The sequence below is a fragment of the Callithrix jacchus genome, chromosome 22 (genome assembly GCF_049354715.1).
Source record: "Callithrix jacchus isolate 240 chromosome 22, calJac240_pri, whole genome shotgun sequence".
Lineage (NCBI taxonomy): Eukaryota > Metazoa > Chordata > Mammalia > Primates > Cebidae > Callithrix > Callithrix jacchus.
Genome location: NC_133523.1, coordinates 24580346 through 24605069, shown reverse-complemented (window position 1 = coordinate 24605069; position 24724 = coordinate 24580346). Strand labels below are relative to the sequence as shown.

The 24724-nt window shown below is 44.0% G+C and overlaps 1 protein-coding gene across 2 annotated transcripts in view; it reads left to right on the top strand.

Annotated features, from left to right (window-relative positions):
* The window catches only part of LOC144580794 (uncharacterized), a 34668-nt gene extending 17216 nt beyond the window's left edge, over window positions 1-17452 (top strand). The window contains exons 3-5 of one of the 2 annotated variants that reach the window (XM_078359890.1): window positions 10546-10630; window positions 11684-11873; window positions 15547-17452. In XM_078359890.1, the coding sequence (XP_078216016.1) occupies window positions 11848-11873; window positions 15547-15826 (306 nt within the window). In that variant the 5' untranslated portion in view covers window positions 10546-10630; window positions 11684-11847 and the 3' untranslated portion in view covers window positions 15827-17452. Of the gene's footprint in view, window positions 1-10545; window positions 10631-11683 lie in introns of both variants that reach the window. The other variant, XM_078359889.1, reaches the window with a different exon arrangement.
* Window positions 17453-24724: the final 7272 nt, after the last annotated feature.

The following is a 24724-nucleotide window of genomic DNA, read 5'->3' as shown; positions in this document are numbered from 1 at the left end:
TTAGTGCAGGTGAAAAGTTAGGGCTTTACGGGCCTTTGGTTTCAGTCTAGAGATAGGTCATATTTTTATACAAGGAGCTTTATGGAAAGACTTTCTGAGCAATTGGAGTAATATAAGTAAAGACAATTTGTAATTAGTAGAAAACAGTTTTATCTTCTGACAAACTTGGAAGTAATAGTGTGACAGCACCTGGCATAGCACTTGGTACACTATGGGCTATCATATGTTAACTCCCTTTGCAGCTCCCCCATTTGGCCTCAGCTCTGTATTCTAGGACTGCATGGCGTCCTTTTTCTGTTCCAGATTTTTAACTCTTAGGAGACAGAGCTCCAAGCCACATGGGCCTTTGTTCCCTAAACTGTGGTTTCAGTCTCCTCCTCATCCTAGTCATTTTTAAATGATACAGCCACAGCATTTTGGTGCCTGCTCTGAATTCCAGTGTGGTATGACCACTATTGTGAGGAGCAGGGCAACCATCCCCTTTGTTAAAGATTTTGTACTTCTATTAATATGGCCAGACCTTTCATTAGCTTTCTTGGAGGCTGCATTATACTTCTAGGTTCTGTTTAGCTTGTAATTAGCCCAGCCTACTAAGAACCATGGCTTCTTCCTTTTTTTTTGAGATGCAATTTTACTCTTGTTGCTGAGGCTAGAGTCAGTGGCACGATCTCAGCTCACCACAACCTATGCCTCCTGGATTACAGGCATGCGCCACCACGCCCAGCTAATTTTGCATTTTTAGTAGAGAAGGGGTTCACCATGTTGGTCTCAAACTCCCGACCTCAGGTGATCCACCTGCCTTGGCCTCCCAAAGTGTTGGGATTACAGGTGTGAGCACCACGCCCAGCTCATGGCTTCTTGAGTGTCCTATAACCTTTTGATTGGATTTGTTTGCAGAGCTTGTTTTAACCTAAAGATAGGACGCTTTAAGGCATTGTATTTGCTTGTGAATATGTAGTATTTGAAAAGTGAATATGTAGTGTGTGAAAGTAGTGGCGGTGGTATGAAGACTGCCAAAAAGAAGAAAGGATAGGTTTGCACCATTCTTAGCAGGAGACTAGAAGGGAACTAGAACTTGCAAGAGAACTTGCAGGAAGAGAGAACTTTCTCACCCCTCAGATAAACTTCTTTTGACTTAAGGCTTTTCCTTATTTTCTGTCAGCCGATTGATCCCATCAGAAAACTATGGTGTGCTGAGGCATGCTAAATGTGGGAAGGAAGGGAAGAATTGGGCATATGAGCCCTGGAAGACAGTGTGGTTCTGTAGAGCTTGGGTTCCATCCCCCCAGCTGCTACTTACTGGCCCTGTAATCTTAACCAGTCATTTACTCTCTGTAAGACTTGGGCTTCTTTCAGAGGATCAAATGAGATCATAAATGTCAAGTATCTGTTGTGTAGTAGGGAGCTCAAGAAATGTGAGCTCTTTTGAACTCTATCATTCAAGAGCTTTGCAAGACAGTGAGTTGTGCTCCCTGACCCTGTGTAAAACATCTTCTGAGCACCTGTCATACTTAGCACACTTATTTGTGCGCTTGTTTCATTTTCCCATCTCCAGCTCAGAATAAGAGCTCCTTGTGGGCCAGATTCATGTTTGATTCATTTCAGTGTCTGTCAGTGCCCAGCACAGATGCTGGCTTGGAGATGTTACTTAACTTTTGTTGAATGAGTGAAGGCCACACCTTTGCCCAAGGAGGCCAGGTATTATGGTTGGCTTTTTACTGTCTCTTCTTTACTAGAAATTTTGCAGGATTCCTGAACTTTACAAATGGCGGCTCAAGTAACAACACTGAGAATTTTGAGCCACTGTTGCATCTCACTGCTGTGATGTGACAGGTTTCCTGGCAGCCAGCCAGGAGGCCTGCTGTGGAGCCGGTACGTGGTACCTATGACCCTTTACCATACCTCAGGTCCTGCACAGGCCCTTCCTTGTCACCATGACAGCTGAGATCAAGGAACATTCCCAAGCTAGGTTTGGTACCAAACGACTCTCGACAGAAAGACATAGAACAATAAATAAATTAATGTTTTCTTACATGACTGTGATTTCAGTTATTCATGATACCAAGCCCATTGTGATTTCATCCCATGGTTAACTGCATACAATTTAATCTACCCCTAATAACCAAGAGTCAACTAATGGAGTCATTCAAAATAAATTTAATTTAGAAACTATCTATCTGTCTCCATCTATATTGCCAATGACCATTTAAATTATCTTATGAAAGTAACTAGGAAGAAAACCAAAGACTATATGCAGAAGAGGCCTTTAAATGCAGACTCTACATCTACAATTCTGACTTCCAAGAACAAAACCGAGACTTGCTCCTGGAAACAGCAATCATGACGCATAAGCACTGGCATCTCCTGAGTGAGTGCCTACCAGAAATACAGAATCACAGGCTCACTCCAACACAAGAATGACAATCTGTGTTTGAACAAGAATCCTCAGTAGGTCGAATGCACATCAGTTGAAGGACATCGGTGTAGTCCCTCAAGGGGTCCTGAGGACGGGGCCATCCCTAGATGTGCCGCAGGACCAAGGGCCCCTGGAAGAGTTTGGTTTTGGGTGTGCTGTGCTCATCTTTCTGGAGGATTGACCCCTCGAGATGGGCAGGTGACTAGGAGTCCCCGGGGCGAAAGGCACACCCCCACGACACTGAGGCTTTAGAAACCAGGAGCAACATAAAGAATGTGGGGACCCACTGCCCCTAAACTGGGCCAAAGACAGAGGCGCACCAGAACTTAGGCAGACTACAGAGAAACCGCGCTGGAGTGCACTGGCCACACTCCTTGTCAAGCAAACAGCGCTAGCACATGCACACACATGTGAACACACATGGAGACATACAAACAGACACACATGCACGCGCGCGCGCGCGCACACACACACACACACACACTCACACACTAAGCCAAGTGGAGAAATCCAACAGTCACAGGCAGCCCCTGAGGCTGTGGGGTTCTGCTCTCTTCCTGAAAGCCCCTCGGGGATAGGGTAGCCCTGCAGCACACAGGCTGACCTTACCTGCAAATCCCAGTAGGGACAGCTTTCAAGGAGACGGACCCCAACACCATCTGGGCAGGCCTGAAGCATCTAGGGAATCCTTGGGGATCCATCGCCCTCCTGGGCATCCCTGAGGCTCGGCTGGAGGTTTTCTCAGCCTGGTTCCGCCAAGAGTGATTCCGGAAATCGCGGGACCATGGAGACGATCGCAGTGAAAGGGGGGTCCGTCGGCCAACGGTGACACTGCCGCAGTGGGCTCCTGCTTTCTCAAGCTGCACAGACGGTTCCCGAGGACACGGTGGCTGTCACTGTGACGCGAGCCCCGGCTCAGTGCTTGTGCTTGTGACGCGCCTCCGCTCTCCCGCCGCAGCCGCACAGGACAATGCTGGAGGCGGTGCCCGGGACAGTCCCGGAAGGAGGCTGCCACAAGCAGCCCAGAAGTCGGACAGTTCTGACCTCTAAACCTCTTTCAGCCGGCCTTCCTGATCGGATCGGCTGTAGGAGGAGGGTGCTTCACGCCGTGGGGTGGGCACTCGGGACTGCCCTCATCATTGCAACCTGGTCAGCTTGGAAGGCTTGGGCCGAGGTGGGGTCCAATTGGAACCCACCCCCTCCTACATATACATAGAAGCCTAAATTATTTGAAAAAGATGAGCATACAGTTATAAAACGGGTAATTTCCAACCAGATAGAAGTACTGGTGAGAGGTTAATGTCAGTAAGTGCTGTAGACATTTATTTCCTCAGACCCTGAGCTTTGTGGTGTGCCACCTGCTATGGCAGGCACCTGGAGCAGAGAGATGAAGACAAGTCCTTGTTTCCTAGAAGGACATGCTGCCTACTGGGGATGTTAGACATGTGAACAGTATGATAACTGCATTGATACAGGTTAGCACAGACTTGTGGTGGCAACAGGCCATCGTAGGGAAGGTTTCTTAAAAGAAAGTATAGGAGTTTTTTTTTTTTTCCTAAGAAACTTTTATTTTAAAAAAGTAATAGTATGGTCATTGTTATAAAAACAAAACTTCAAACAATACAGAGGCATTCACAGCAGAAAGAGAAAGCTTGATTTCTTCATCACCCCTTCCCCAATCACAGGTAATAGCTGTCATCTGTTTGGTCTTTTGCCTGCTGGGGTCTCCAGGATCACTGGTGGATGGGAGCAGGCTATGTTTTTCCTGATTGATTTGTCCTTCTCCTGTGACCATCTTCAGCTCTTGGGCTAGGGAAGCTTCCCTTTCGTGCCACTGCTCTTGCCTGGGAATTTTAGACAGTTCATTTATCTGTCCTCTGGTAATTTTGAGCACTAATTATGTTCCAAGTTCTGTGTATACCTTTTCATGTATCATCCTGGTTTACTCTGTCACTTCTTTAAAATCGAGTAAACACAAATTGGAAAGTGATAAGATAGCATAAGCTCTTCTTACTCTATTTTGTGCAGTACTTCATTGCATCCCAAGTATTTTTACATATTTTGTCTCACTGTCTCTTGATAGCACCCTTATGTGACATATATAATAGCACTGTCTCTTCATAGCACCCTTATGTGACATATATAGTAGGGCTGCTGGGGTACTTTCCATTTTTTTTTTAACAGATGCAGAATCAGGCTTAGAGAGCAGGAGCTAGCATGTAAATGAAGGAAGCAGTTGAGATTCAGAGAGGCGAAGTCACTCATTCATCCACCATTCCTCACATAGTAAGTGACAGAGCCTGGATTCATGTTATTTATTTATTTGAGATGGAGTTTTGCTCTTGTTACCCATGGTGGAATACAGTAGCACAGATCTCTGGCTCACTGCCCCCAGGGTTAAGCGATTTTTCTGCCTGAGCTTCCTGAGTAGTTAGGATTATAGGTACCTGTCACCATGCCTGGCTAATATTTTATATTTTTAATAGAGACAGGGTTTCACCATGTTGGCCAGGCTGTTCTCAAATACCTGACCTCAGGTGATCCGCCTGCCAGAGCCTGGATTTGAGACAAGATCTTTCCTTTTTTATTTTTATTTTTTAATCTTTTGAAATAAGATCTTTCCTACTGATTTTTCTTACCCACTCTACTGTCTGAGAGTTGTGCAGGAGCTGGGATTCAACTCTGGACTTTTTTTTTTTTGATGGAGTCTCTCTCTGTTGCCCAGGCTGGAGTGCAGTGGCATGATCTCAGCTCTCTGCAACCTCTGCCTTCTGGGTTCAAGTGATTCTCATATGTCAGCCACCTGACTACCTAGGATTATAGGTGCCCACCACTGTGCCCAGCTAATTTTTGTATTTTTAGTAGAGATGAGGTTTTGCCATGTTGGCCAGGCTGGTCTCAAACTCCTTACCTCAGGTAATCCATCCACCTCAGCCTCCCAAAGTGCTAGGATTACGGGTGTGAGCCGCCATGCCTGGCTTCAACTCTGGACATCTAATGTGGTCTATTCTCTGTCAACTACCCTGGGCAATCCTCAGATAGGTTCACCTACTGCCCTGCCAAGCAGGAGACCTAGTTCATTAGGAAAGGGCCCTCTGCAAGTCTGGAGTGAGCCCAGAAAGGCCCACCATGCCCACTCTGCTTTTCTAGCCCCTGGACACAGGCTGCTCTGCCCTGAGTGGCAGCCTGCATTAAGCATTCTCCTCATCATCTCAGGGATGATGGAATCCTAACCTTTTTGGAGACACTGTACTCTGTCACAAGCATTGCTCTTTTTAAAAGTGATTAATTCACTTGCCACATTTTGTCTATTGGTGAAAATCTCAGGGGAGAGCAAGGGTGCTTTCTCGTGCCTCAAAGGCCCTTTCAGCCACTCTCAGCAGGCAGCCAGTCCCCTAGCAGGCCCAGGACTTTGAAATGACTGCCTACTGGGCATTCACTTGCAAAGCAACACAATGAAATTGAGGAGACCTGGTTTGTAAAAATCGCAACTTTATGGGCTGCTCTGTCCAAAAGTAGTGGTGGGGGGCACACAGCTCTGAAGAGGAAAAGTTTCTTGTTGGGGGTTCTCTTGTGGTCCCTTCTTGATTTACCAGGTGCCACCACTCCTCATGGGAGTTCTGTTTTAATCCATACAACCACTTTGCATGAGAGGAATTAATGTCTTCCATTTTGCAGCTAGTAAGTGACAGAGGTAGAATCTGAACTCTGGCCTTTGTACTCCAGGGTCATTCTTTTTTATCATTACATCTCAACCCCAAGAAACTGCAAAGAATGATGCTCAGTCAAGGAGCTGGGCAGGGTTGAAAAGCAGGAGTCTCACTGAGGAACACCAAGATTTCCTCCTATGAATGGCCCTTCAGGTTTGTAGAGCCCTTTCCTTCATATTTCAGTGCCACCTTCTAAAACTTCTTTGACACTGGGAGGATTGTGATCCTCATTGGACCTATGAAGAGAATGAAGCTTAGCAAGATGATGTGCTTTCCTTCAGGGCGTTAGAATAGTAGGTGGCAGAGCTAGAGCTAGAACCCAGGTCTCCTGAGTCTTCCATATGTTCTTTCATTGAAATGATAGCAGGTTTAGAGAAGTGCCTCTTCCAGCAGTTCCTTCTCTTTAAATAGAAAACTCTGCAATATATAGAAAATCCCAAAATGCAAACATGCATATAACAAATAGCTCAAAATTATTAGTGATCAGAGACATGCAAAATAAAAGAATAATATGATAGCCCTTTATACCCACCCATTAGACTGGCAGTGATTAGAAAGCTGGCTATGGCCACGTGTTGACAGGAAGAGGGTTACCTAGGCACACCTCTGTCCTGCTTGTGGAAGGGTCAATGGAGCAGCTATTCAGGAGAAGACCCTGGCACTATTTAGTCAATCAACTACACACATACCCCAGGATGCAGTGATCTCACTCTGAGTACATGCCACAGGGAAATGCTCACACAGGTCAAAAAGGGGACATATGAGAGGATATGCTGTTAGCATTGTTTTTGGTGGCTGGGACATAGAGGCTTCCTGGGCAGGTATGCCTAAGAAAGCAGAGAAAGAAAGTGTGGACATACACCATGGGGAATTATGCAACAATTAGAAAAGGTGGAGTTCTTGCATACTTAGCAATATGAGCATACTTAAAGTTATAAGCAGAATTTTATATACATACACACACACAGGTACATACCTGTGTATATGTATGTATAAAAGTAGGAAGGAAGTCAGGAAGAGAAGAGATAAATCATGCCTGGCTTAGGTCTTGGAAAGCAAGAATCTCTCTCTCTCTCTTCCTCAGTAGGCAGCAAGAGGCTGGGCACAGAGTGTGTGTGTGTACTTGATTTCTGAATGAATGAACACAGTGCCTAGAGCCAGCCTCACTGAATTATCCAGTCATCCTTATGACCACATCTTAGAATCCCTGGGTATTGGCCAACCTGCCACTACCAGCTTGAGAGCACTATGCTTTGTTCCATTAAAATGATGGAAGTGAGACAGGATGGTAGGGTCTGTATTGAGTATCTGCTATATGCCAGGGATGGGATCTTACAAATTAGAGATTATTATCCCAAAGGTCAGAAGACTGAAAATTAGACTTGATTTGCTCAGAGTTATCTAGCTGTATCAGAATTCAAATCAAGGTCTGACTTACTCCAACACCCTTTATTTGTCCATTTCTTTTTATTAGACTGCACTCAGCCCTTGAGGGACAGTAGGAGGAGGCATTTCAATCTTTTTTCTTCAGCCCTACCTATGGAACAATGTTGCCTCCACAATTTTCAGGGCCCAGGCAGGGGAACATTGGTCACTGTTTACTCTGAGGCATGAGGGATTTTAGTCACTCTGAGTTTATCCTAGTTACACTCTCCTTTCTTATTTTCCTGCCCAGTTCTCCTCTGCCTAGGTCTGTACAACAGCAGCCTCCAGACTGGTCTTCTTATCCCCATTTTGTACCCTCCCCCCTTTCAAATTCAGCCTGCTTAGCAATTAGGTTAATTTATAATTTTTTTCCCCAAAACCTTGAATGACAACCTCACTGCCTTTGGTGGGAAGCTAAGGAATGCCAAGTAGGTTTTCTCTCTGTGCTAGTTTCAGTGGATTGATGGTGACTGATTGGAACCTGTTTTGAAGAGCATTCTGAGGCTCTCTCAAAGGCTCCACAGCAAGAGCTGCTGGGAGAGATGTGTGATAGGCCTCTTAGATGTGGGAGTGCAGGGTGGTAGCATGCATCTGTCAAACCTTTAGACTGAGCTTTCATCCTAGGGTCCATTACTGATTTCATGGGGGCTGTGAACACCTGATCATTACATGTAAAAAAAAATATTCTTTGAGTGTGTGTGCTCCTATGCACTTTTCTGGAAGAAATTCAATCATAGTCACAAAAGAGCTCATAGCTTAACCAGGTTTATGCCCACTGCCTTGGCCTCCTAGTCTGACATTTGAGGCCCTGTGCTGCCTCTGCATACATCAGCAGCTGTTTCTCTGCTGTGAACTGTCACCCAGGTGGAGCTGCCTGATGGTCTCTGAATGTTTCTTTCCTGCTTCGCAGTCATATCCTGTTTCTTGCCTTGATTGACATGCACTTCCTTCCACTTCTCTAAACTCTTCTGCTTCTTCAAGACACAATTCAAGTTTCTTCCCTCAGAAGCCTCTGATTTACTAAAAGGCTATACTGATTTTCTAGGCTTTTAGACTGAGGGTCAAAGAAGTGAGGCCATCCCAATTGGGATGATAGTTATTATCAGAACCATGCACGCTCTACTGGAACACATGGTCTGCTAGACAAGGAGAGGAGATTCTGTAAATTAGACAGGGTTCTTGGCCATAGAAAATGGTTTCTGCATAAAAGAAGTTTGACATTATATATAGTAAAGGACCTGCACCGGAATAAATCCTCCAAACTAGAGATAAAAAAGGAAGGTTTCCTAATCTCTCTTAATACTCTCCCCTAACATTTTGTGCCCAGTCATACCAAACCTCTTACGGGATCTCATATATCCCATGCCTGCTGTAGGTGAAGAAGACTGCCTCTACCTGGAACACTCCTTCCCCTCCTCTACTCCCTTTTGTCTGGCCAGTTCCCCTTTATCAGCACCACCTCAGAGAGGCCTTTTTGACCACTGAGACTAGGTTAAGTTCCCTTGGTACATGCACCTGCAACCCAAAGTCCCATTCATAGCACTCATGAGACATGCAGTTGTGGTGTGTCTCCCTCTTGGGCTTTGACAGTGGTTTTGAAAGTGTTTGAAAGAAGCATTAGTACATGATGTTTCTCATCCTCTCAAGCCTTAGTTACCTGCTAACATCAGCAACACAGAGATTTTATTCGACTTGATCTGTAAGGACATTTACTATAGATTGTGGCATAAGAATGGTGCTAGGACTCAAGCCCAAGCCTTTGGACTCTCTGCCCTTTGGCTAGAACCCACTGAAAGACAGACAGCCTCCTAGTTTCCCCAACCCCTTCTGCCCTTTCTTAGCACTGTGTTGTTTGATATACTGTCTTGAGCCATGTATTCTCCTCACCCTCATCCAGATTCTAGCACAGGACCAAGCACATGTCATACTGATTCACTGACATCAATGTAGTCTTTATCTTTCATGTTATCTAGAGCCAGGTTCTGTCTAGAGGAAGGGTGGTGAGGTGAGAAGAAGCCTGGCTTAGAGTCACTGCCAGCCAGTCACTGCACTGCCCCTTAACCAGCTGTATGACCTTAAGCAAGTCATTTTACCTCAATGAGCTTGTTACCTTATCCCTGAAAAGAGGAGATTACTCTTAGCTCCTTAGGTGGTATGAAGAGCACATAGAATCATGAATGTAAAGTACCTGGGATAGTTCCTGCTTGTATTGTAGAAGGTGCTCAGTAAGAGTTCATTCTATTTACCCACCCCTACATTGTTGGGTCCCTTATTCCTGGGAGCCAAATTTTTGACTTTTAGTGGGATACTTTAAATTCTGTGTTTGTTAATTTATTGAACAGTTATTAAGCTTCTACAACATGTTAGGCACTGGCATATAGATTCCCACAGGGTCTATGTGGACTCTCCTAGGAACCTAATCTATTTCCATCTTTTCTTGGGTTGAAGGATTTTCAATTTCTAAACAACCACAATACAGATAAAGTTGAGAAATGTGATCATTTTGTCAACTGATAACTAACTAGATAAGACATGTCATTTGGCATTCTGTTCCTAACATTGGGAAATTAAGGAAGGAGGAGCTGTGGACTGGATGAGTCAAGGAAGGCTTCTTTCTTAGGAGTCCACAAGCCACAAGGATTATATTAAATAGCATGAGAGAAGAATTTGAATATGCAAAGGGGCAGGGAGAGAGTATTCTGGACCAAGGGAGTGAGAGTGTCAGAGCATTAAGATAGGAAGGGATTATTCTTTTCTCAAGGGCTAGGAAGATAACAGGGAGGACAGACTGAATTAAGGGAAGGAGAGAGGCTGGGGAAGGTTTGATGGGGCAGAATGACCAGAGAAGCTGAGATTGGGAATGTAGTCCTCAAAGGCCTCTGTTTCCAGGTTCGTTCAGCGTCCATTTGTTAACTGTCATTTCTTCTATAGTTGCTGCCACTCTTATATCCATGATAAGCCATACCCTGAAAATATTTCTCTGTCTCATTCTAGACTGCTATCAGAAGGTGCAGATGTCAATGCAAGGCAGACTTGGCTGGACAGCACTCATGGTGGCAGCCATCAACCGAAATGACAGGTGAGAGATCTCCTTCCACATAGGGCTCCTTTAGGCAGATCTCTGCAGTCCGTCCTCCTGAGCATGCTCCCATCTGTTGTGCCTCCCTGCTGTCTTCTTCCACTGGCAAGGAGATGGATTCAGACTGAGGGATTGGACTTCACCTGGTGCATTGGACTCTATAGTAGCCGTGGACATGGAAGATATAGCTTTGATTCCCAGCTCCTTCAATCATTGGCTTTGTGACCTGAGGCCAGTCATTTGCATTACTGTAGCAACCAGATGTTTGGAGCCTGTTGTAAGTGGTTATATGTATAGGTGCAAGTTACTGTCATGTTCTGTTACCCCATCTGTTCATCTTGAGAAGTCTGCAGTTATTGTCCACAGGAAGTGCTCCTCCATGGGCTTTTTCTTTGGAGGTTCTGCTGAAAACTAAGAAAGATCGGGGATTGTGGTGTTCGCGCCAAGGGCTCATGACTTGCCTCAGTTTGGCTGCTGGACCTGTACTGCATTTCCTCACCTCGAGGGCTGTCGAGTGAGACAAGGCCATAAGCTGACTCACTAAAAGCAACAACAGAATGCAAAGCAAAGGCCTGCAGTTTATGAGGACATTGTGCTGTCTGCTTCCATGTCCCCCTTCAGTCTCTGTGTAAGCAATAAACTTGCTGCAATTGAAATGTCTAAGAGGAGCAGAGACCTTTGCCCATATTTTCCCTGGACCCAAGCCTTTGTTTTAGCTCCTGATGAAAAACAGGTTTAACCAGCCACCTTAAGGGCGCCATTGTATCTTTGGAATGTAAAATCATTGAAATGTAAACTACTACCACTAGCCCCCTTAAACTGCTTCCTGAGCAGGATATCACAAGCCCCGGATATCTATTTTATGGAGTTTGTTTCCTTTCTGTTTTCCCCTTTGTTTCTTTCTGCTGAGATGAGGTAAATGTAAACAAGACAAAAGGTATAAAAGCTGTAACCCACAAAAATAAATTTGCTGCGTTTTGGCCATAATCTTCACGCAGCCCTCCAGACTCTACTTTTCTATATTCTTTCTTTCCTGCGCACTCTCTCTCTCAGGTTGAACGAGACATCTACGTCAGCGGTCTCGGGGACTCCCGCGGGTTGGTAGTCCCCCGGCAGACGTGCCAGACCCCGATATCTGGCGCCTTGGAACAGGGACCTGAGTACGAGAGGTGAATCTGGCGCCTTGGAACAGGGACCTGAGTACGAGAGGTACAGTGATGCACCCCAAATCAAAGGAGACAAGGTAAAACCGCGGTTCTTGTAGTTCTGGACTCAAAATTTATCTGGAGTAAAATGGGGCAGTCTGAGTCCAAAAATAAGTTAATGTTCACGAAGTTATTACATCAAATGTTAAGAAATAGAGGTGTTGAAGTAAAAAAGAAACATGTTTCTAAGTTTTTAGAGATTGTTTATGTATTGTGTCCATCGGTCCCTGAGGAGGGATCGTTAGATGAATCGACGTGGAGTAAAATAGGAACTAAGATTGAGGAATATGCCGCCGCTCATCAATTTTCTCCGCAGGCAGAATTGCTTCTCTCGGTCTGGCCTCACCTGCGCCAGGCTGTCTGCCCACCTCACTGCTCCCCTGGTGTTTCTCTTGCTTCTAGTTCCTCTTCTTTCTCTTGCAAATCTAACCCTGATGGTGGAGGGGGCGGCGGTAATTTACCACCTTGCAATCCTCTAAACAAGCCCGATTCCGCTCTCGGAGTCGGACCTGAAGCCAGAAATGGGGGAGCTCCGGACGAAAAGATCGGAGCCAGAGCAGAAATCAGCGCTTCAGAGAGCGCGCAGGTAAGGGCTTCAGCTGTGCCCTCGATTCCTACCCTCGAGGAATTATCCAGGCTTCTGGCTTCGCTTTCCAAACCTATTCAAGCTTTCCCTGCTGTTACTACGCTTTCCTCTAAGCCTGTGGTGTGCTCTACGCCACGAGAACCTATCCTTGCAACTACTTGTGCCTTTGAGTCTATGAAACAGGGATTTCCCGATTCTGACCTCCACCTCGTCTGTCCTGTTATAGAGGTGACCAATCAAAACGGCGAGATTGTTTGCCATTATGAACCTATTCCACCAAAATTCATGAAAGATTTCAAGGAGGCAGTGACTAATTATGGACCCACTGCACCTTATACTCTCTCTTTACTCGAAAATTTTGGTACTCAGGCCATGACCCCTGCAGATTGGCATCGCATCGCCAATGCCTGCCTTTCAGGTGGCGACTACTTATTGTGGAAAGCTTATTATGATGATGCCGCTTTCGAGTTGATGGAAAGGAATGAGAGACAAAGAGTGGGAGTTAATTTACAGATGTTAAAAGGTACAGGTGATTATGAAAGTGTTCAGGCACAAGTTGCCCTCCCAGAAGCGGCGTTTGGGCAGGTAAATGCTTTAGCTTTGTGTGCCTGGAGAAAGCTTCCCACTCATGGAGAATTTACTGATGAAATTACCAAAATTAAACAGGGAAATTAGGAACCCTACCAAAATTTTATCTCTCAATTAATGCAGGCAGTCAAACGGCAATTTGGAGATAGCGAGTCAGCTCAATTATTTACAAAACAATTGGCCTATGAAAATGCTAATACTACTTGCCAGTCCATGGAATACTCCTATTTTTGTCATTAGAAAGAAATCTGGTAAATGGAGACTTTTACAAGACCTTAGGAAAGTGAATGAAATTATGGAAATCATGGGACCACTGCAACCTGGTCTCCCTTCGCCTGTTGTTGTTCCTCAAAATTGGGAATTACTAGTCATTGATTTGAAAGATTGCTTCTTTTCCCTCCCCTTGGCACCTCAAGATTGCTGCAGGTTTGCCTTCAGTGTTCCTGCAACCAATTTTGACACGCCTTTTGAGCACTATGATTGGACAGTTCTTCCTCAAGGTATGGCGAACAGCCCTACCTTGTGTCAGAAATTTGTCGCTCAGGTAATTGCACCCGTCCATGAGTGCTATCCGGATGTCCTTTTGTTACATTATATGGATGATCTCCTTTTGGCAGCTCCTTCCCCTGGCCTCCTACAGGAAGCCTTTCGAGCTTTAAGCGACCTCCTTACAAATTCAGACTTAGTTATATCTCCTGACAAAGTCCAAAAGGTAACTCCTTTCCATTATTTGGGTCGCCTCATTGACTCCAATCAAGTGTCCTATAAGACTCCTGTCTTATCTACTGCCCATCTCAGTACGCTGAATGATTTCCAAAAGTTTTTGGGAGACATTAACTGGATCAGGCCTAGTCTTAAATTAACTACTGGTCAGCTTAAGCCTCTTTTTGATATGCTCAGAGGCCGCGCAGACCCAAAGTCTCCCCGGACACTTACTGTTGAAGCTAGACATGCCTTGCAATTGGTGCAAGATGCTCTCAGAACAAAAACTAAACCGTGTCACTACTGGAGTGTCTTGGTGTTTATGCATTTTACACACCTCTTACACCCCCACAGGTCTTTTCTGGCAAAAAGGAATCTTAGAGTGGCTCCACCTTCTGCCAGTCGGCCTCATATTGCCACTCCTTATCACGATTTAGTATCTATGCTAATTGCCAAAGGCCGCCTCAGGGCACTCACTCTCTTTGGCTCTGACCCACCTATTGTGATTGTTCCTTACACCACCCAAGAACAATCTTGGTTGTGGTCATTTTCTGACTCATGGCAATTAGCTCTTGCAAATTTCACAGGGCAGCTTTCCTGCCACTATCCCAAAGACAAAATACTGCATTTTTATTCCAAATGTAATCTTATTTTCCCCAAGACATGTTCTTTGCAGCCGATTTCTCAGGCCACTTTGGCATTCACAGACGGTTCCTCAAACGGACTTGCCGCTGGACAAATTGATGACGTTCCCTTTTCTTTCCAGACACCTGAAACTTCCACCCAAAGGGTAGAATTGCTTGCTGTCCAACATGTGCTCTCCACCTGTGGTCAATCAGTTAATATATACTCTGACAGTCAATATGTGGTTAACCTGATCAATCTGCTAGAGACAGCACCCTTGTCATTTTCTGACAGTTCTGCTATAATACACCTACTTCTTCCTTTACAGCAGACTATCCGCAAGCGGACTCATCAATTCTTTATTGGTCACATTCATGCACATACTGATTTACCCGGTCCTCTCTCTGCAGGCAACAGGAATGCTGATGCTCTCACGCACCCGGTAATCGCTTCTGCCCTTTCTCCTCTAAGACAGGCTGAGATGTCCCATGCCCTGCACCACCAGGGCCCCCGTAGCCTGTGACTGCAGTTTCAGATCACCAGAGAACAGGCTCGTGCCATTGTTAAGCAGTGCCCTGCTTGTGTGACTCACTTACCTCAACCCACACATACCGGAGTAAACCCTCGTGCTCTACAACCTGGCCACATCTTTCAGATGGATGTCACCCATATTGCTTCTTTTGGTCATTTAAAATATGTGCATGTAACTATTGACACTTTTTCTCATTTCATAATAGCTTCACCCCATACAGGAGAGGCAGTCAAAGACATGACTGCTCATTTCTACTAGTGTTCTCCAACCTAGGTGCACCAAAAATTTTGAAGACTGATAATGCTCCAGCTTACACCAGCTCTTTATTCCAAACCTTTTGCTCTCAATTCCAGGTGATTCATAAGACAGGAATCCCCTATAATCCTCAGGGACAGGGAATTGTTGAACGTGCTCATGCCACCCTCAAAACTTTATTACTTAAACTAAATAATTCACCTCCTTCCTTTTACAAGTCTCCACATGATGTACTTCGACATGCTCTTTATGTTCTAAATTTTTTAACCCTTGATGCAGAAGGTCATTCAGCAGCTGATCGTTTCTGGCACCCAAAGGGCTCAGCCACGCCTATGGTGTTGTGGAGAGATTTATTTTCTAATCAATGGAATGGCCCTGACCCTGTATTAGTTTGGGGCAGAGGTCACGTTTGTGTTTTTCCTAGGTCTGCCCCCTCACCTATCTGGGTGCCTGAGCGACACGTCAAGCATGCCCCGAAGAAGACAGTCCTCTCCGAGGCCAGTGACCATCCCTCTTCCTCGACTGACATCTCCTCATCAGCCGAGCCCTCAGATGACTTCACCGAACTTCCTTCCCCTGAGAATCCGACGTCTACGCCTAAGGAGGACGACATCCCGCCGTGTCCATCGCCAGTGGCACCAGCCGACACCTCCTCAAAAGGTTCCAGTCCCGACTTGGACCCAGATGTGACACCTAGTGGCTGATGTGTCACACATTGTTCGTCAGCAAGGACATTCTCTTAATCCGGTTACTCTATTTTTAGCCATGCTAGCCATTTTATCTTGTGATTCTATGTTAGCACACACTGTGCCTACTTATGATTCTCCTGATGCCTTTTGGGCCTATGTTCCCTGTTAACACAATTCTTGTTGTTCATCAACCCCTGTATGTTATGCTTCCTCTAAATATCTCAGGTCCTTGGTATGATGAACATTCATATTCTCTGTTTTACAAAACCCAATCTCTGCTCCTTCGGCGTCAAAAACGCTTCCTTGGTATACTCATTGCTGGAATTATAGCCATTGTGTCTGTGATAGCTTCTACAGCTACAGCTGCTGTTAGTCTTTCAAAATCTGTTAATACTGCTGTATATGCAAATCATTTAGCCAAAAATATTTCTATTGCTGTGGGATCTCAAATGTCTATTGATGACAAGTTAGAAGCTAAACTGCATCATTTAAAGTTAGACAGTGAAATAGGCGTTAGCTAACATTTGAGGTGTTTGTACAAAAAAGAGGCACACAGAATGTCAGTCCTAGCAGAGGTGGCGGGCTCAAGCTGAAGAAATGTGGGTGCATGTGCTCCTCAGTGACATATAATCTAATATTACTTGCAAGGCCATTAGCCTCTAAAGATAATATTGACTATGATGCTGGACCTGAAGGGATGGCTGGTTAGTCAATGACGGGTAAGATCCTCAGGGGAGGACAACCTAAGACAGGCACAGCCGCAGTAAGGCCAGCAAACACCGGGGATGTGCCCAGCCGGCAATCCCTCCTGAGGCTTTTTGAGTGTTACCCCACAATGCTGTCCATCTAGCTTGTCTTCCTAGTGAAGGTGACAGCTGCCACTGACTGCTGCTTGGACATGAAATTCCTGTGTGGTCTGTTTCAATGTACTACACCCTACATATTAATAATAGTAATGCTTAATGTTGTGCCTGCCATGTGTCTTCCATCTTGTGTTCTCCACCCTCCGAGAGATGCAACTGAAGCTGTTTACACTTCATTTTCAAAGTAAAAAAACGGGAGATGTGGTGTTCGGGCCAAGGGCTCATGACTTGCCTCAGTTTGGCTGCTGGACCTGTACTGTATTTCCTCACCTCGAGGGCTGTCGAGTGAGACAAGGCCGTAAGCTGACTCACTAAAAGCAACAACAGAATGCAAAGCAAAGGCCTGCAGTTTATGAGGACATTGTGCTGTCTGCTTCCATGTCCCCCTTCAGTCTCTGTGTAAGCAATAAACTTGCTGCAATTGAAATGTCTAAGAGGAGCAGAGACCTCTGCCCATATTTTCCCTGGACCCAAGCCTTTGTTTTAGCTCCTGATGAAAAACAGGTTTAACCAGCCACCTTAAGGGCGCCATTGTATCTTTGGAATGTAAAATCATTGAAATGTAAACTACTACCACTAGCCCCCTTAAACTGCTTCCTGAGCAGGATATCACAAGCCCCGGATATCTATTTTATGGAGTTTGTTTCCTTTCTGTTTTCCCCTTTGTTTCTTTCTGCTGAGATGAGGTAAATGTAAACAAGACAAAAGGTATAAAAGCTGTAACCCACAAAAATAAATTTGCTGCGTTTTGGCCATAATCTTCACGCAGCCCTCCAGACTCTACTTTTCTATATTCTTTCTTTCCCGCGCACTCTCTCTCTCAGGTTGAACGAGACATCTACGTCAGCGGTCTCGGGGACTCCCGTGGGTCGGTAGTCCCCCGGCAGACGTGCCGGACCCCGACAGGGGATTTCTTTTCCTCCCATTAGAGGCTCTGCTGTTTTCCTGCCCCCTCCCTCATTCTCTCAGGGCTGTAGCTATTGTATAAAGATTGAAATAGTTGACTTTGTGTAGTCAGTTATCTTAATTCTCATAGTTGCTCCATAACATATATATTATGCTCATGTTGTAGCTCAGAAGACTGAAACCCAAAGAGAAAAAGTGATTTACCTGTGTCACTTGGACAGGATTTAGAACCTGGTCTGGCTGCTTGCAAAGTCTGTGTTACTGTGTTTTTGAGGTTTTTTGAGATACAGTCTTGCTTGGTCACCCAGGCTGAAGTGTAATGGCGCAATCAATAGCTCACTGCAGCCCCTACCTCCCGGGCTCAAGTGATCCACCCACCTCACCCTCCCGAGTAGCTGGGACTACAGGTGTGCACCACCACCCTGGGCTAATTTTTTTAAGATAGGGCTCTCACTGTGCTACCCACGTTGCTCTTGAACTCCTGGCCTCAAGTGCTCCTGTATCCTCAGTCTACCCAAGTATTGGGATTATAGGCATGTGCCACTGTGCCCAGCTATGGTCTGTGTTTTTTACTGTATCTCACTGCTACCTCCTGATGTCAGATCCCAGCCTAGTGCGGATGCTGCCTTTCCATTTCAATCTGTTCTAATTAATTTAATTCCAGAGTCTGTATAATTCTGGAAGTGTTGGGATGAAGTACACATTTGCTCTAGCTGAGATTGTGTGAAATTGATTAAATAAGAGCAAAAAAAAATTTTCAAAGAAAGTAGACTGGGCACTTTAGTAACAGCCATTGAAATTTATAGTTAGAGGTACCAATTTCAATTTTTTTGGAAAGTAGACATTTAAGGCTTTTATCTGCCAGTACTGGCCACCTCTGAAAGGATTATAAATATGAAAGAAAAAGAGGTAACTGGGATTTTATAATATAGAGGCGGTACTGCCTCAGACTGACTGAGAGACTTAGCCATACATGAGATGGGTCCCTCTTCTGTGCTCCTTTGTTGTTCTCAGTCACTCAGTTTCCTGATTTGCCCTCTTTAGCTTCAAGCACCTATACTGTAAAAGCAAAATTGATATAAATAGGCTTTATAGCTGAGAGACCTGGAGTCCAGTCCTGGTTCCAAGCCTTAATTGAATTTCAGAACTCCATGAACACCCTGTTTCTTCATCAGAAATTGTTTCTATGAACATTCAGTGAATATCTGCCTTGAGCCAGGCCCTGTGCTAGTGTTTGCAGAATCCAAGACCGTCAGGAGTTTGCAGTCTAATGGGAAAAACAAACGCAGATGAAGAGACATAGTATAGTGTAATCAATGATTTTAGAGCAGTGTCTATGGGATACCACCAAAGCAAAGGGTGAGAGGAGACTTAATGCGGCAGCAGAGTAGATTCTCACCATATTCTTTTGAGAATCCAGTGAGGTAATGTATGTGCTACAGGTTATAAATGGTGGGTTATTAGTCTCTGATGCCCCCATTAAACCTCTGTACACAAACACACCTGTTAATTCTACACCACTGGTACTTCACCACATGCACTAGTCTTTCCCCCCAGCTTGCAGGTGTTTCCCTCTGCAAGAAATAGCCAGTGGTGCTACAGGAGAGGTGGAGAGATGTGTTCCCTTCTGTGTGTAGTAGTTTCGAGGTTGAGACTGAATAGGAAATAACATGATGCTTAAGAATACTGTCAATTAGTGATCAGATGGCTAGTACTTGTGCTTTCGGGGACACAGCTCTTTGAATCTAATGAGTTGTTGGTTTAACTGATTGCTCTGTCTTTATCCAGAGCTATTAGCAAATCAGTGATGCCTGTTGAGCAAAGTGAGAGTGTTGGCTTTTATTAGTTGGACAAATTAAGTATCCATTTTGTGCCCTTCTCTTTTTTCCACCATCGAGGGAGGACAGATTTTTATTAAAAATAGCATACTCTTGGGTTAGATTTATGTATTCATATCACAGATTTTTTTGGCTCCTACTGTTTGCCAGGTACTGTTCTTTTTTTTTTTTTTTTTTTTGAGACAGAGTTTTGCTCTTGTTACCCAGGCTGGAGTGCAATGGCGTGATCTTGGCTTATCGCAACCTCTGCCGCCTGGGTTCAGGCAATTCTCCTGCCTCCGCCTCCTGAGTAGCTGGGATTACAGGCACGCACCACCATGCCCAGCTAATTTTTTGTATTTTTAGTAGAGATGGGGTTTCACCATGTTGACCAGGATGGTCTCGATCTGTTGACCTCGTGATCCACCCACCTCGGCCTCTTAAAGTGCTGGGATTACAGGCTTGAGCCACTGCGCCTGGCCCAGGTACTGTTCTATGTACTTGAAATAACATTGATGATAAAGATGCCTGCCCACAGAGAGCTTCATTCTGTATTAGTTGTGGTCCTTGGATAGAGAAAGTCATGGACAGACAATAAACAATAAGTATAATGGCAAAGTAAACTATGTAATATATTAGAAGAAGTGCCATGGGAAAAAGGAAAAGTAGAATGTATATTGGTCAGGGTGAGTAGGCCTCATTGTTAAGGTGCCCTGTGAGTAGTCGTGAAGGATTATCATATCCATACCAGCACAATCTGCCAATAGGTTTTTCCTTGTTCGAAATGTACTGATTTTTCTATAATCAATCACTAACTCCTTCCAGAATCATATTGGTCAGGCCTGAAATGCTACCATCTTTTAATTAGATTTCAATGAAGGGAAGATAGAAGGGGAGCACCCTTGATTCAAGGCTGAAAGCAGAGAGAACCTTCACCTCCTTTAGGATGTAGGCAGCCCACAAGCTCAAGAGAGAGATCCTCAGAGTAGCCCAGTCATTTCACCCTGATGCTGCTTAATAATATTTTAAGTCTTTAGGGATATAGAATACAATAGTCTCTATCCTTAAGGAGCTTAACTTCTTGTGAACTTCTAGATTTGTATGTTCTTTTTAGTTCTGAATAGGAAATAACAGTGCTATAGAACTATGTTCTAAAAATATGCACAAGAATTTAATTTATAACGTATTTTCTTTTTATTTTCAAAAAGAGTTTGAAGTAAATTAAAATACAAATATAAATATACATAAAAGAGGGAAACTGGATCAAGATCAGAAATCAAATTGGTTAAAAGAAAGACAATTCTATAAAGATTGAACCAGATATTCTCTTTTCTGAAAATAGATTTATTGTTTTTGTAAAAACATATAGAAAAGAAAGTAGTAGTCACCCGAATTCCCTCTGTCTAGCAGTTGATTGTTGTATATGTGTTTATATACAAATTCAACATGAATGGGACCATGCTGTTTTTACTGTAAATTAGATAATAGGGAAATTGGTTATTAATTTAGATTGACATTTCCTGATAAAGCAAAAAAGGGATAGAAAGCATTATATCTCTGTATATTATATGTATTTATATTATCATTATATATATAAAATATATATTATTGTTATGTGTATCCAGCAGACATTTAAAACCTCTGTGGTGTCAGGTGCTAATGTGCTAGGCTATCGGGGATTTAGAGAATAAGCAGTCACAGCTTTTGCCTTAAAAGGCTTACTTGGACTGCTGACATCAGGGACTTGAGCAATGTGATGGGCATTGTCTTCAGTAGCCATGCTGCCAAAGCTTTACCACCATTCTACTAGGACAGTCCTTTAGCCAGCCTTAGTAACAGCTTGGGTATAGTGCTGACTTAAGGAACAGTCACTGGGGTCTGGCCCCCTTCTCCACAGTGAGCCCTCTATAAGCCTCATGCCAGAAGGCACTGGTTTAGCCTGAGTCTGGGTGCCTCATTCTATATTGCACTCTGACCCAGTCCAGCTAAAGGCTAAGCCACAGGGTCCCAGAATAATCACTGTGACTTAGCATAGCCCTCCCCAGCTTGAGCAAATATATACAGCCTTCAGCTAAATTCAATTAGTTTTTCTTTAAGAAGGGAAAGAAATCCAATTTTACCAAACACGGACAGATGGTGGAAGGCACTTTGATGTTACAACCTCTCAGTGATGCTTTACTTAGTCACAAGTTCATAAGCAAGAAGGCTTAATTACTTGGGAAAACACAGGATTAAAACTGGACACAATGGCTGAATATCTATTTTTGGGCGACTTGACTCGAACCCATGCACCCAGTTCATGGGTGGTACAAACTTTGATGTGTGCCATGACAAGCTGAAAGTCATGACCCCCTTGGGGAAGCTCCTTCAGATGGCATTTGCAGAGTGTGTAGGTGGAGAGGCAGGGCCTGCCAGGTCTGTTTGCTCAACTTTGATGTCCAAGCAGCCACAGGCCCCACTATTTGCTCTTCCACTGAGGGATGGATTGGGAGCCTCCTCCCTTTCCCAGTGAACAATGGCCAGCAATGGAGTGTGACAACTGTTGACCATTCCAGAAGTCTGGTGGACCAGAACAGGGCTTTGGAAGGTGCAGAGCCTGGGAGGCCAAAAGCTGTTCATAGGACAGTCATTTCTCCAGATATAGCTTTCCTTAAAGTTTTGGTGGTGTTAGGTACTTGCAATGGAGATAAAAATAGTCTCATGAGTTTTAGCAGGTTTTAAGTGCTGCTTGACCCTCTGTTCCAGCAGTACTATCATGTTTGTAAATTGGAAGTTTAAGTCTTTCCTAGTCCCTTAATTATTGTATGTGCAGAGGATAGTGGTTTGGAAGAAAAATGGTATGACTTAGATTCTTATAATTTCCAATACATAATGAAAAGAAGATGTCAAAACATATATCTGATAAAGGAATAGTACCCAGAACATACAAAGAAGTCTTACAAATTGATAATAAAAAGATAATTCAATTTTTTTTAATGGGCAAAACATCTGAGCAGATATGTCACCAAAAAGGAGATGGGTGGCAAATAAGCACATGGAAACATACTCTGCAAATTCAGGTCACAATGAGATACCACTACACACCTACTACAGTAGCTAAAATTTAGGAAAACTGACAATACCAAGTGCTGACAAAGGTACAGAACAATATTCATACATCACTGATAGGAATGCATGGTGGTATAGCCACATTGGAAAACACCTTGGCAGTTTCTTATAAAGGTAACGCATACATTTACCATACCACACAAGAATAGCAACTCCTAGGTATTTGTCTAAGATAAATAAAAGGATATATCTGAAAAAAAGACCTGTATGTTAATATTTATAGCAGCTTTATTCTTAACTGCCAAAAACTGGAAATAACGTAAATGCCCATCAACTGGTGAATGGACAAACAAATTGTAGGACATCCATAGAGTAAAAACAGCTAAATAACAACAACAAAAATATCATGGCAAGTTAAAACCAACACAAAAAGCTGCCTACTCTGTAATTCCATGTATATGACATTCTGGAGAAGACAGAACTTTAGGGGGCAGAAATCAGATTTGTGGTTGCCAAGGTTTGGGAATGAGAGGAGAATATAAAATAACTTTTTGGGATGATGGAGAAATAGTCTATATCTTGATTTTTGTGTTGGTTACATAAGTGTCTATAATTATCAAAATTCATTAAATTTTGTCTTTAAAAGGATGAATTTCACTACGTGTAAATTATACTTCAGTAAACTGACTTTAAAAACTTTTTAAAAAGCTGTTACCCCTCTCTGATTTTCATTATTAGTTGTGACCAGTGGCATACTGAGAGTTTGTGTTAGTAGTGTCAGAATCAGTTTTATTGTTAATGGTCACCTGGAATGTTTTGAATTCTTATTGATGATATCTACATTAGAGTGATATGCATTCTGATTTTTAGTGGGAAATGAAGACTTGTGAATTCATACTGTCAGTGATGTCATGAAGTTGAATTACTGATGAGTAGTGATAAATTCACTTTGTGAGTAGTGTACAGCTGACTGGTATAAATTCATAAAGTATATGATTCTTCATTCCAGCAAGGAGAAAGTCGAGGGTATAGACTGGGAGTTTGCCTCTCCCATGCCATTCTTGGGTTTCTTATATCTGAACTCTCATGCAGGGAGACCACCTATATAGTGAGGCCATTGTGGTGCTTTAGGACCAAAGATCCTGAAAAAGGAGGCTGGTGTGTGGAGATTTTGATTTGATTCTGCTTAGGCTTGGTGGTGGCTTTTGTAAGCCCCTGCCTCAGAGAAGGTGAGAACTGCAAGGCAGAACATGAAGCACAGCAGAACTGTTTGAAATTCCCCACAGGAGTCTCCCTCCCTCTTTCTGCCTTTTCTCCCCAAGTGCATTTCATCAGTGTCAGAAGAACTGGTTCCCAGCACTGCCTTCCCTGCTTGGCCAGGGTCCCTGAGGAACTCGGCTAATGAGTGAGTAACATACATTCACCAAGGCCTTCCTGGATGTGGTACCTGGGCTTTGTTAATTTTAAAGTGCTGCCATCCTTGGCTGAAGACCATTCAGTTCCCTCTCACAGCAGTCATTTATTTTTAGCATTTGCTTATTTTCCCTCTGCCTTACTAAGGGGAGAGAATGCATTTAACCCTGTCTTTAAAAAACCAATGGCCTAAGCCAGATTGCTGTCCTGCAGGAGAGGTTTTATAGGCCTTTCTTTATGGGCTCCAACAGCGTCACAGGTGTTCTTAGAGTGAAGAGCAGATGCTGCTCTTGCAGCTTGGCCACTGGCAGCTTCCCTGGGTGTCTCTTCTTTCTTGCTGGCTAGTCATATGTGGGGCAGGTAGAGTACCAGTATACCTGTGCTTGAATGTAGGTCCTTAGGGAGCCTGACCAATCACATGGATGTCAGTCCCATCTTAGGGGCATAGAGACTCTTCCATCTTCTAGCCTATTCTTGGTCTGGCTTCATGTTGTAGAGTAGGGCTAGGGCCCATGTCAGGCACTTATTGGCTGTAATCCTCAGGGCAATCCAGAAAGGCAGGGATAATTTTTCCTATTTTACAGGGAGAGAAAATGAAGCTCAGAGTTGCTCAAGGTTGTCCAGTTAGTAAAAGAAGGAGCCAGGATTTGAAGCTGTGTCTTTCTGAACCCCAAACCCTTGCTCTTTCCACTGGACTACACTGCCTATGGAGGGAAGGGGGAGGGAGCAAGGCCATGGAATGGACCAAAGGATGCTGAGACTAGGAGTCAGGTCAGCCCTGTCAGGGTTTCTTGATGACCCATGATGTATTAGATGGATTTTGAGAAATGTAAAAAACAGACAAGCCATATTCCTTGTTCTTGAAA